We start from the raw sequence: 13,564 nt of genomic DNA, 5'->3' as shown, positions 1-13,564 counted from the left end.
GTCATGTATATGATTGCAAAAATCTCCAGGAAGGTTGATAGTTTAATTTTGAATTCTATGCTTTTATACAATTAGGTACATACCTTTCAGAATAGTATTATGTGACAATTAATAGCAAATACCATCAGTATATTTCTGGCAATGTGGAACTTGTAAACAAACTGCAATGCTTGAAAATGAAAATATATTGAAAATAATCACATTATGAAGCATTTGCAAGTATTGTGTCAGTAACTTTACATAAAGAAGTAATTCAAATCAACATCTTGATATACAGTACAGTATTTAATGGACTAAATAAGATCACATCTTCATACCTGCATAACAACACACAAAAGTTCCTTTATCAATATCATCCATACAACGGACTCCCCAGCCTTTTTTGTGCGTTTTAAACAATTGCAGTCGAATTCTAAGACCCTGTTGTACAACTCTGTTTTCACATGATCTCTTGTTGCATTTGCACCATGTGTTACATTCGTAAACCCTGAAAAAAAGTTGTTGTTAAAATTATCTCACTCAACAATTATTTTCAGTTGGCAACTAACAATGTGAGGTAGAAATCAATGCTGTCACTGGTATCACTTGATTCATGTTTCAATGCAACCTCGTGGTTAAAACAAAAATCAGAATAATAGCTAGTGGTAATTTATTGTGAATCATTTTGTATTGCGTATAACTCCATTCGTTTAACTTTAAAATAGTGACTAAAGTATGTGTAGCACCCTGCCGCAACAATCGGGCTGGCACTCTGGGCGGTGGATGCAATCAGGAGCCAGCAGACAGTGCAGTGGCACTGACCCCAGCAAGTGAACCGGAGGTCATACAGCTAAGGCAGCATAGAAGCCAGCATCCCCTTCATGGCACTGGCCCCCGCTACACAGCCAACAGCTTTGGGATAGCGCGCAGGGAAGGCATTGTTATGCAAGAAGGGGGCCTGCGCACGGGAAACCAGCTATTGTTATGAAGGGGTTGATGTCAGTTGATGGGGCAAACAGCAGGAATGCCAACAATATAGTTGCATGGGGCAACAATTTTCTCAAAAGTGGACATCAGATCCCCATACACCCTAACAACATCCCCAAGACCACCATCATCACCCAGTTCAGCTTGTTTGCATTCCTACGCATGCCGTTTGGACTGAAGAATACCGTGCAAACCTTCCAGTGGCTGATGGACGCAGTGCGCCGAGACCTGGACAGCACTTTCGTCCACCTTGATGACATCCTGGTGGTGAGAAAAGTCAGGCAAGAACACTTGGTGCATCTCCACAACCACTAGATCCGGCTGAGTGAGTTTGGACTGACAATCAACCCAGCCAAATGCCAGTTCGGGCTGGAGACCATTGATTTCCTGGGCCATAGGATAACCAAGGAAGGGTCCACACCCAGCAAGGTGGAGGACATTGGAAAATTTCCGAGGCCCGGCACGACCAAGGAACTGCAGGAATTTGTGGGGATGATCAACTTTTATTACAGATTCATCCCCTCACTGGCCAGAATCATGCGGCCCTTATTCACCCGCATGGTGGACAAAGCCAAGGACGTAACTTGGGATACAGAGTCGGCGGAGGCTTTATAAAGGCCAAGGAAGCACTGGCAGGCGCTGCTTTTTTGGCAAATCCCAAGGCAGACATTTCAACAGCCCTGATGGTGGACACCTCAGGAATGACGATCGGCAGAGTGCTGGAGCAGCAGTTGAAGAGAGCTGGCGGCCGCAGGCTTTTTTCAGTTGGCATCTGCGACTTCCAGAACTGAAGTACAGCACTTTCAACAGGGAGCTATTGGCATTTTACCTAGCCATCCACCACTTTTGATATTTCCTCAAGGGCAGGACTTTTACGGCCTTCACCGACCATGAACCCCTGATCTTCGCCCTGGCCAAAATCCCGGACCCTTGGTCAGCTCGCCATCAGTGTCATTTGTCGTATATCTCTGTGTACACCAAGATGTGCAACATGTCTCGGGCAAGACAATATGGTGGCAGATGCACTGTCCAGGCAGACCATCCATGTGCTATTGAAGGGAGTGGATTTTGTGGCCCTGGCAAAGGTGCAACAAGACAATGAGGATATGCCCCAGTATAGGTCAAGCATTTTGGAACTGCAACTCCAGGACATCCCGATCAGCTCAGGTAACACCACCCTCCTATGTGGCATGGCCACTGGACAGATCAGACTCATCGTCCCCATGACTTGGAGATGATAGGTTTTCTATTTCATCCACGGGCTGGCTCACCCATCCATCAGGACCATGGACTGGCTGGTGGCCAGCAAGCATGCGTGGCATGGTCTCCGAAAACAAGTCAGCGGGTGGTTGAAGGCATGCACACCGTGCCAGACAGCCAAGGTGCAGCGGCACACCAAGACCCCACCGCGGCACTTCCAGCTTGCAGAGCGAAGGTTTAACCATGTCCACATGGTCAACGTGGAACCCATACTAGTATCCCAGAAGTTTCGCTACTTGTTCATAATAGTCGACCGCTTCACCAGCTGCCAGAAGCAGTCCCGATATCAGACACCTCCTGCGCCAGAACCCTCACCTCCTCCTGGGTAGCACAGTTCGGCATACCATCCCACATCACATCAGACAGAGGGACACAATTCACCTCCAGCCTCTGGTCCGACCTCACAAGTCTGTGGGGTGCTCAGCTACACCATACTACAGCCTATCACCCACAATCAAATGGGCTGGTGGAGTGCTTCCACAGACATCTCGTCCGCACTCATGGCCTGACTGCAAAGACCCAGTTGGGTGGATGAGCTACTGTTGGGGATCCGCACTGTACCTCTTCCGCAGAACTCGTGTATGGAGCTCCACTGGTGATCCCCAGGGAATTCGCACCGTCTCCAGACAAGCAACCTGATGACCCAGCAGCACTCCTCTGCAAGCTACGGGAACGAGTCGGCAATCTGGCCCCAACTCTACTGACCAGGCAAAAACAAGTGAGGACCAACATACACAAAAACCTGCAGGTCTGTGAGTATGTTTTCATCCTTTGAGGTCCACACCATCCACTGCTACAGAGGCCTTACAAGGGTCCATTCCAGGTCATATGGCACAACAGCGCAACGTTTTAATTGGAGGTCGGAAGCAAGACAGAGGTCTTCACTATGGGCAGGATAAAGCCGGCACACCTGGACCCAGAACACACTGTCGCGACGCCAGTACCACGCAAGAGAGGCAGACCGCCAAAGACGACAGAGACACTGCCTTCAGGCATGAAAGAAACCCCACTGGTTTGGGGGTGGGGTCATGTAGCGGCATCAGGCTGGCATTCCAGGCGGTGAGCGCAACCAGGAGTCAGCAGACCATGCAGCAGCATTGGCCCCAGCAAGCAAACCAGTGGTGGTATGCTAAGGCAACATAGGGGCCAGCATCCCCAACATGGTGCTGGCCTCCGCCGCACAGCCAACAGCTTGGGGATAGGGTGTGGGGAAGAAGGCATTGTAATCCAAGGGGCCCGTGCGCGGGAAATCTGCTATTGTTATGCCGACGGTGACGTCAGCTGATGGGGCAAATGACAGGAGCGCCAACAGTATAAAACCCAGGCTTCAGCCCCAATAAAACATAGAACTATACCTCGCAACACCCATGTGTGTCTTCAATTAGCATGCAGCTACATATGCAACATTTCAATAATTTTCCTAAATGTTGCACTGCAAACTCTTCCATGAGTCATTCAGTCGTACTACTTTTAAAATTGGAACTACAAATCCTGCATTCAAATCAAATGAATAGTAGTAGTAAATACGCAAACATTCTGGAGAAACTCAGTCATATATTTACTACAATCACAGCATCCGTAGACTTGTTTCACAGCATTGTAGTAGTGTTATAATTCAAGTGGATCTATGGAGGACACAACTAAAATTTGCATTCAGTGTATCAAACACCACACTTGTATCTGAAAACATAGATGTGGCTTGCATTCAAGAGCATGTAGGAAGAGGATTTAAGTATCCTTTTAAAGAGATTAACTTAATCTTAACTCACCCGGAAGGTGCACATTGTAGAAGTCGTTTGCATTCGTACCCAGCAGCTTTGCTAAATCTTTTGTTGACTTTGGCTGTCAACTGTTGACATGCACACCTAGATCTTACAAAAGTACCATATCTTAATAGATTAATATAAATTTAAACATCTATTTTAATTATGGTTGTTGAAATTTTCTTCTTTTCATGATGGAGGCAAATTCCTACAATGGACTCTAAGCTACAAAATTGCACTCTATTAGAAACAGGTACCATAGACATCATGAATTCTTACAGCACCTTCAGAAGGTAATCAACATTGTATAGTTATAAAAGCTTTACTACAAAAGATACAGGAATAATTGCCCAATCTGATTTTTGTGGAATTAAAGTAGCAGCCACAATTAAACAACACCAATTTACACACGTCTTCTGAACTGGTACATGTCCAAAGATGCTTTCACTGTGTACAAGAAAAAATGAGTAGTAAACACAAGACAAGGTTTTGGGAAGGAACTGAAAGCTAGGTCACAGGCATGTTACAAACAAGACTTTAAAAAGAAGATTTCTGAAGATCTAGTCCAAGAAGATATAACTGGGGCTGCCAACAGTGTAGTAATGAGAGTGGGAAATGTGGAAGGATTCCAATACATTGGAATAATTCAATAAAAAGGTCATCACATTTGAAGTTAGTCTGTGCTGAGTTAATATATTTCACGTGGGATACAGTATCCCAGGAAGATACACATTAATATACGAGAAGGTGTGTGTGTGTGTGTGTGTGTGTGTGTGTGTGTGTGTGTAAGATATTAGATATAGATATTATGAAAGATTGCTTCACAGATGTCAGTGCATTAAAATGATGGACCAATCCTTTCCTTAACAAAACAAGGGAAGCATGTAGCAGTTAGCAAAACGCTGTTACAGTGTCAGCGACTGGGGTTCGAGTCTGACGTCATCTGTAAGGAGTTTGTAAGTTCTCCCCATGTCTGCGTGGATTTCCTCCAGGCTCTGCAGTTTCCTCCCACCGTTGAAAATGTATCGGAAGATGTAGGTTAATTGGATGTAATTGGACAGCACGGGCACAGTTACTGTGCTATATGTCTAAATTAAAGAAAAATTCAGATATGTGCAACATAAAAATAATAAATAAATATACCCTATTTTCTGGCTAAATGAGAGCATTTAAAAAAATTATTTATAAAGCTGTATAAACGTTAATACATAATGGAAATAAAGTGATGAAAAGTTAACTACTTCACTTTCCCCAGATGGTGCGCAACCAGAGGAGTGCTTCCAGCATCCACAATGTTTTGCTTTTTCATCATTGCATTAATGTTTTAATGTCCATTCATTAATTCTAAAGCAATTTTTGGCTGTAAAATTTGGAGTTCAGAAGTAATCCTACACAGAGAAACTTGTAATTTTTGAACATCAAGGAAATTACCAAAATAAATCATGAAATTATACTAACTTGTTAGTGCAACCATTTGTGCAGCTGCATTTCCCTTGGAACATCTCTGCTGAATTAGTAATAAGGTATCCATGAGGCAAACGAACTTTTCTGTATTTAAAGTGCTCTGGGGTAGAGGTGTCAATTGCATTATGCAGAGGAATTGGAGTAGGTTCTATGCCATGGCTGATGTCAGCTTTGTAAACAATTGGGTTCTTGCAAGGAAATGTTCTTGAAAGTTGAATGTAGGTATTGAAAGAGAAAAAATCCAACGAAAGGAAGTCACACTGGGTTTGAAAAAGGTAATCGCGCACTTCCTTGAAATTCCGCAAACTTCTCCCACAAGGGGCTTTGTATGATACGTGAGGAGGCTCCATAACCTCAGTATCCCAGTGCAATTTTGCATGTCTTCTTTGAAACTGGCAGAGTATGGGAATTTTCAGTGGATTTTCCCCTTTGAAATGATCAGAGGTTGGAGGCATTACTCCTGCAATGCACATTCTACTGCACTTGTGCTGTTGAAATACGAATCGATCAGGACAGTTTGCATGATTGAACTCTTTTGTAGGAGATGTGCAGGTGGTGGAGGGTGCCAATCTTTTAATAACTGATGTATGACTGAAAAGGCAAAAGATTTACTTTTATCACACTTGTACACAACCATGTTTCCGTCTGTGAACATTAGAACTTGCTGATACTTGATGAGCACAGAGCTTATTGCACTCAGTTTGAACAGCTAGGTTAAAAATAACTCTTTAAACACATACTAGATCCTGGTAAGTGATATCAAGCACCACCTTGAACAGATTGCAACAGGACCCATTCACGTAGTTAAAGGGAGGGGGAGGAGGGTGATTAGTGGAATGCAGTGAACTCAATGTTCATGGCCTGGAGTTGGAGAGTGCCCAGACTAAAAAAAATGAGGTGTTGTTCCTTCAATCTGCGTGTGGTCAAGTTGGGGTAGTGTGAAAGGCCATGGACAGACAAGTGAGCCTGAGAGTGTGACTCAGAATTGAAATGGTTGGCCACGGGGAGGTTGCTTTTGTAAGGATGGAGAGGAGGTGCTGGGCAAAGCAATCTCCTAATCTGCGACTGGTCTCTCCGATGTAGAGTAGCCACAGAGGGTGCACCGGATGCAGTAAATGAGGTTTTTGGAGGTAAAGGTGAGGTGTTGCTTCACCTGAAAGGTCTGTTTGGGACCTCATACCGTGGTGAGGGAGGAGGTGTGAGTGCAGGTATTACACCTCCTACAACTACAGTGGAAGATGCCGAGGGGGGGGGGGCGATGGGTGGGGAGGGAAGAGTACATAAGGGAGTCACGGAGGGAGCGATCCCTGCGGAAGGTTGAGAGGGGAGGAGAAGGAAAAATGTGTCTAGTGGTGGGGTTCTGTAATAAGTGCCGAAATTCCTGCGGATAATTTTACCTTATGGCTTGGGTTTTGTATGAACATCCATCTAAATACTGAGTATCATGTTATTTTCATTAATGTATGTACATTTTTAAAATTAGTCAGGTCTACATGCACAGTTAAATCACTCATTGTATTATTTTATTAATTTTTAATTTAGGTTTTTAAATTGTCTGTTACTTTATCTCCTTTTTTTCTAGTTGTAGCTTTAAAAGTTAAAATGTTTTGCTCTTATCAATTCTGGGATAATGAGGATTTAAATTTTGCATTAGAAAGTTAGCAACCTTTTTGTGTCAATTTTAGGTGGTGTTGAGAAATAGAACCAAAATAACAAAGGGAACATGGAGGCCATTCAATCTGATTAATATCAGCCATGATTCAGTTGTATCAGGCTAAACTCAACCTCTGAAACTTGTGGTTCAAATTCCACTGCAGAGATTACTTTGGGCAATACTAAATAAATTACTATGCATGTTGGCAGAAATAGTCCTTTCTTTGCCAAGAATAAACGTTGCCATCTGACTTTTACACCAGAAACATAGCATCATCATTCTGTTTGAATCTTTCTAATCTGCATTCATCCCAATGCCAAAAATTTAGTGATTTGATGGTGTTTGTCTGACCTTCATTCATAAACTACTGGTTTGCAGTATTCATTCATCAAATCACTACAATAAAGTTGGCCCATTATTTCATTTAAGATGAGGTAGTCTGAAAGTATAGTAAATCTCAGATTATCCAAAATCACATTCTCTGAAATCCTCACTTAACCAAAATTTTTTTAGAGCTGAACTGACCAGGAACCTCAGGCTCCCGGCAGCAACAGGGGACCTGGGGCTCCCATTGGCAGCGGTGGACCTTGGGTTCCCAGCAGCACATCTTGGGCTGCGGGTGGCAGCGGAGGACCTCAAACTCCCTGGCAGGGACAGGGACCTCAGCCTCCCAGCACAAGCGGGGTCTGGTGGGGAGATGCCGGTGATCAGCAGGGGTCAGTATTTTTTTGGGTAAAAATTAAACATTATTTTAATGCTTTACAAGTGGTTTGCTGTTGTTACTGGGCTGTTTTAAAAAAAGACCAGTTCTCTGAAAAAAAAACACGTTTATTCGAAATAGGCTGGGTCCTGACAATTTCGGATAATCGGAGTTGTATTGTACCAGATTATAAAGTTAAATCATCTGAAGGATAACTCCATTTTAGCAGATTGACATATCAATCTAACATAATAGCTGCAGTAATTTGGACAGCTATTGGTTGAATTACAGAAAAAGTTAAAAGAAAATGCACAGAAGTTAAAGTGCAAAAGAGATTTTTAAAAGTACACACATTTTTGGTTGAGTTCACTTCAATTACTCCAATTTATGCAGGCAAACAAAAGTCTAAGAAGAAGATCAAGATAAGATAATGACCTAATTTTGAACAATATCACAGTACATTTGAACAACTGTTATCAAAGTTACACATGAGCTCACAAAGATAAAGCCTTGAATATTGAATACTCACAAAAACAGGGAATTGTCTGATGCTGATTCACTTTCTATTTCTTCAGAAATCATCTTTTCTGAAATCTCTTCACAGTCAAACTGAAACCTTTCTTCATTTTCTATAATTTGGAAATGTGTTTAGTTAAAGAATTACAAAAGCACCTTTTAGTTTCACAGCTATATAACGTACTGAAAGGGGAGTATTGATTGAGCCAACTTGGTGGATGATCGGGAGGGGGAAGGGGGTTGGTTTGCAGAGTAAGAATATATGCGTGTGTATATATACACAGCAAGGTTACTAACCTTGGAAGGATTACAGCACTTTTAATCAAAAGGATATAGAATTGAGGCTGACACCAGTACAGTACTGAATAAATGTAGTACTTTTGAAGGTATCATTAAAAAGAGGACCCCATTCTTCCTCAGCCTCTTGTAAAAATAAAATCCCACAGTGGAAGGTAGAATACTTGCATGTTCTAGCTAATAATAAAGGCAGCACAGCAGCAAAGTAAGTTGAGCTGATACCTCACAGGTCCAGAGTTCAATCCTGATCTCGGGTACATAGTTCTCCCTGTGTCTGCATGGGTTTCCTCTGAATGCTCGAGTGCCCTCCCACCACCCAAAGACTTGGCTTAATGAGTTAAGTAGCTGCAGTAAATTGCCTCAGCATATATGTGTGATACAACTTTAGGGTAGTTGATAAAATGTGGGAGAATTTAAAAATTGGGATTAGCACAAGGTAAGTGTAAATAGATGCTTCTGTGCTGCATTTATGACTCCATTACCCTGTCAATCATAATCATTGGTTGAATTATATTTATTCAGTTTTATGTCTTAAATGTAGACAAGAAGGTGGCACTTTTTTACAATCGACTTGGCAGTGTTCCACAATTAAACCTTTTTGGCTTGATTTGGGTAATTTATTAGAACGAATAACTGGAGTTAGATTCCCACAAGATCTTTTTTTTAAACTTTATTTATTCGTTCAAAGTACAGATAAATAACATATATAACAATAAACTAAACATGAACGATATATTTTATATATATATATAAGAAAAAAGAGAAAAAAAAATAACCCCCCCTTTTCAGGCTAAGGAAAGGCATTAAAAAAAAAGAAAAATTAAGCATACATATTAAGATCTAATCAATGTAAATCAAAATGTAAATATTCTGAATATAACAACCACTTATTAATAAAAAAAACTAGTTATCATGCGAAACATACATATGTGATTTTTTCCATTATTAAACAATATTTCATCTCATTATGCCATCTATTATCATCAATCATATTCGTATCTTTCCACATACTAATAATACATTTTTTTGCTACAGATAATGCTAAATATACAAAAGCAAGTTGAAATTTATCTAATCCCAGATCTTTCAAAGGTTGCAAACTACCCAATAAAAATACTGTCGGATCTAAAAGTATCTTAATCTTATACAGGTATTCCAGAAACAATTGTACTTTCTTCCAAAAAGATTGTATATATATACATAACCAAACCGTGTGAAAAAAAGTTCCAACAGCATTACCACATCTAAAGCACAGATCTGATTCATGAAAACCATATTAAAAAAGCGACATCAATTTTTCTTTTTCTTAATATACGCCAAAATGCGTTTAAGCTTAATCGGTGTGTTTAAACCTCAAACATTAAAAGTAGCAAACCTCAACTTTGACATATCCACTAATATTACTAAGAACTAATAATATCTATATATAAAAACTCAAAGTAACATAAATAGGCCCTCCAATAGGAGAAAAAGAAACCACAAATTAAAGTCTAAATAAAATAAAAATTAAAAAAATAGAAAAAAAAGATAAAGTAAAAAAAACCCAAAAAAACTACCAAAAAGTAGTAATCCCTAAACCAAACTTGGGTGTGGATCACCCACCAGTGGCTGATGACTAATAGAACATAGAGCAAATCTCTCCCTTCCCAGCCAAACAAAAAATAACAACAAGATATCATAATGACATAAAAATAAAGTAAGAATAAGTAAGTTCTTCTATTCATCCAAGAGATTCCAAACTTGATGACCCCATTTCAGGAGAAATTAGACTCTTTCCATTCCCATTTCTCCCATTTCTTCCATTTCCAGAACAACCAGATTTTTCTTTAGGAGACAATGGTGGACTAAGTCTTGGTCCTCGTACATCTGGCAACGAATCAGCAAAAATCATTGCTTCACGCTCATTATCAAAAAAACGAGATTGAAAGTCTCCACAAAACACCTTCAACACTGCCAGATAACAAAAAGTAGACTTATAGCATTTACGCCACAGAACTTCTTTAACTGGATTAAATTGACGCCGTCGCTGAATAACCTCTTGACTCAAATCGGGATAAAAAAAAACTCTACTATTCTGAATCATTAACGGAGCTTGTCATTGTCTCACATTTTGCACTGCTAGACGAAGTATCATTTCTCTGTCCAAATAATTCAAGCATCGAATTATCACGGGTCTCGGTGATTGATCAGGTGGAGGCCTTCTTCTTAAGGCTCTATGAGCTCTTTCCAATACCAAGCCTCCAGAGAAAAATTCTTGTCCCAATATTTGTGGGATCCATTCTGTAAAAAAACGAAGAGGATCTTTATCTTCCATACCTTCCGGCAAACCAACAATCTTCACATTGTTCCTTCTACTTTGATTTTCCAAATAATCTACTTTTCTCTCTAACTCCTTTTCACGTTCTCGCAATTCTTTAACGGATTTTTCCACCTCCATTACTTTTTCTGTATTAGAGGCCACTTGTTGTTTACATTCCAAAAAAGCGACTGAAATTTTTTTCAGTCGACTTTAGCGACTAAATCTTCAGAAAATACTTCCATTCGTGTATTAACTGTAATGAATTCTGACCTCTACTATCTTTCATTTGAGCTAACTCTTGCAATATCAGCTGAGTAACGATACTTAACAGGTAAACTTGTAGTTCAGAAAGACCTGACCCTGTTTTCTTTAACATAGTGTCAGAACCAGATAACTGCAACTCCTGCTGCAGCTCAACAGCAGGCATTTTAACAGTTTTACTGCATGTTTGAACTCCCAACGATGACACCCTGACTTCCTCAGGGGGTTGATGCTGGTCTCCCCTCACAACTCGCTGTTGTTTCAAGAACTCACGGATAAGATCAAGCTCTTCAGATTGAACTACTGCCTGAGTGGTTTCAAACAATGGATTAATTTTCCTGTGAGCTCCCTCTGCCGTTGGCAGACTGCCAGAATCAGGATCCACTTCTTGGAAACACGCACTTTCCTCCTGAGAATGAATAATTGCAGAGATATCCTTCTCCTGGTGAGCAGTAATCATTTTTTTTTCAGCTGCAGTTTTTCCAGGCCCTAAATCTTCAACACTCCGAAAATGTATTTTCTTCTGTACTTGAGGTTTAATCTTTTTGCCATTAGTGGCCATAACAACTCCTTAATACTTTAACTAAGTTTTTAAAAAGTTTAATCTTAAAAACAAAAAGTTAAAGATGGGTTCTTAAAAGTCTGGCCAGAGAGGTCGAGATTACACATCTGGGCTCTACGCAATCTTGCCAAGCCCCCCGATTCCCACAAGATCCAATGTTATTTTTACTGGGAGACATTAGAGGAATTAAACCTAAATTAAAATTGAATATGTATCAAGTAAAATTTGTTCAAATTGCTTTGGCAATAGCTAGAAAATGTATTGCTTTAACTTGGAACTCAGATATTTATTTGAGAATGGATAGATGGCATTCAGAAATTAGGAGTTGTATTCCACTTGAAAAAATTACTTACTATTTAAGAGATAAATATCATATATTTTGTGAAATATATATATAAAATTTAGATGAATCTCAAACATTCCCTTTCTCCTATCGGTCTCTAAGAATATATATACAAGTTTAAAAGTTTTGGAAAGTGGAGTGCTCCTGTTGTGATTTTCTTGTCCCTCTTTTTTTTTAGTTTGTAGAGAATTGGGGAGGGAAGTGGGAGGGGGGGATTTAGAGTTAGTATTTCTTCCTTTTTTAAATTTGTTTCCTTTTTTACATATAAAATACCATATGTATTTGGATTAAGCTTGAAATATTGTGATATGGTTATTAAGTGGTTTTATATTAAATAAAATTATTTTAAAAGGACAAATTATTTCATTATGAGAGAAACACGGATGCTGCAGACGCTGTGATTGTAGTAAAAACACTGAAATACTGGAGACACTCAGCTGGTTTATTCAGCATCTATAGGATATTTTGACAAAAATATATTGCTGATGTTTTAGGCCTGAGCCCTTCTTCAAGGAGAAAAAAAAAATCAGAAAAGGCACAAGTAGTATATATCGGAAAGACTCAGAATTCAAACCAACAAGAGGTGTTAATTGGATGTGATAAGGGTCTAGGTGGAGTTTATCATGTCTGTGCGAAATGTGACAGTAAAGGAGAGACGATGGGTCCTCCAATTTACAGGTGGTCTCAGTCTGGCAGTACATGAGACCATGGATGGATAAGTCAGCAAGTGAGTGGGATGGAGAAATGAAATGGGTGGCTACTGGAAGATCTACACCATTGTGGCAGACATAGCAGAGGTGCTCAACAAAGCGATCTCCCAGTCTGCATCTAATCTCTCCGATATGGAGGAGTCCACAGTGGCATCGGATGTATTAGATGATTCATGCAAATTCACAAGTGAATGTTGCTTCACTTAGAAGGACTGTTTGGGGCCCTGAATGGTGCTGAGGGAGGAGGTATGGGTGAAGATGGAGCATCTCCTGGGGTCACAGGAGTAGGTCTCAAGGGGACAATTAGTAGGGAGGGAGGAGTGGACAAGGGAGTCATGGAGGGAGCAGTCCCTGCATAAGGAGGAGAGGGGGATATGCGTCTAGTGGTGGGATCACGTAGCATGTGGCAGAAATGGTGGAGGAGGATGTGTTGAATGCAGTGGCTGGTGGGGTGGTAGGTGAGGGCGAGGAATCTTGTCCTTGTTCTGTGTGGGGGTGAAAGTTGTTGAAGTGATGGAGGGTATGTGAAGTGTTCCAGATGTAGGTGAGGATGGACTGGATCAGGGGGGACAAAACAGAGTCAAGATAAGCGGAAACCAATTCAATAGGGCAGGAGCACGCAGCCACAATGGTTCTGCTGGGACAACTGGGTTTGTGGATCTTGGGAGGGAGGTAGAAACGGGTAGTTTGGGGTTATATATAAATGTTAATACTCCCTACTGTTGTACAGGCAACCTACCATATATTCTGTATTACAACACCGACAACA

At 40.7% G+C, this 13,564-nt stretch overlaps 1 protein-coding gene across 11 annotated transcripts in view; it reads right to left on the bottom strand.

The window, feature by feature from the left end:
• Positions 1–13,564, bottom strand: part of LOC138738784 (histone-lysine N-methyltransferase SETDB2-like) — a 123,203-nt gene that overhangs the window by 32,929 nt on the left and 76,710 nt on the right. For 10 of the 11 annotated variants that reach the window (XM_069889697.1, XM_069889703.1, XM_069889696.1 and 7 more), the window contains 4 exons: positions 8,337–8,436; positions 5,448–6,044; positions 3,996–4,097; positions 318–487 (listed from right to left, as the gene is read on the bottom strand). In XM_069889697.1, the coding sequence (XP_069745798.1) occupies positions 318–487; positions 3,996–4,097; positions 5,448–6,044; positions 8,337–8,436 (969 nt within the window). The remainder of the gene's footprint in view (positions 1–317; positions 488–3,995; positions 4,098–5,447; positions 6,045–8,336; positions 8,437–13,564) is intronic. The other variant, XM_069889700.1, reaches the window with a different exon arrangement.

This window comes from Narcine bancroftii, chromosome 7 (assembly GCF_036971445.1).
Source record: "Narcine bancroftii isolate sNarBan1 chromosome 7, sNarBan1.hap1, whole genome shotgun sequence".
Taxonomy (NCBI): Eukaryota; Metazoa; Chordata; class Chondrichthyes; order Torpediniformes; family Narcinidae; genus Narcine; species Narcine bancroftii.
This window is presented reverse-complemented; position numbering and strand designations above follow the sequence as displayed.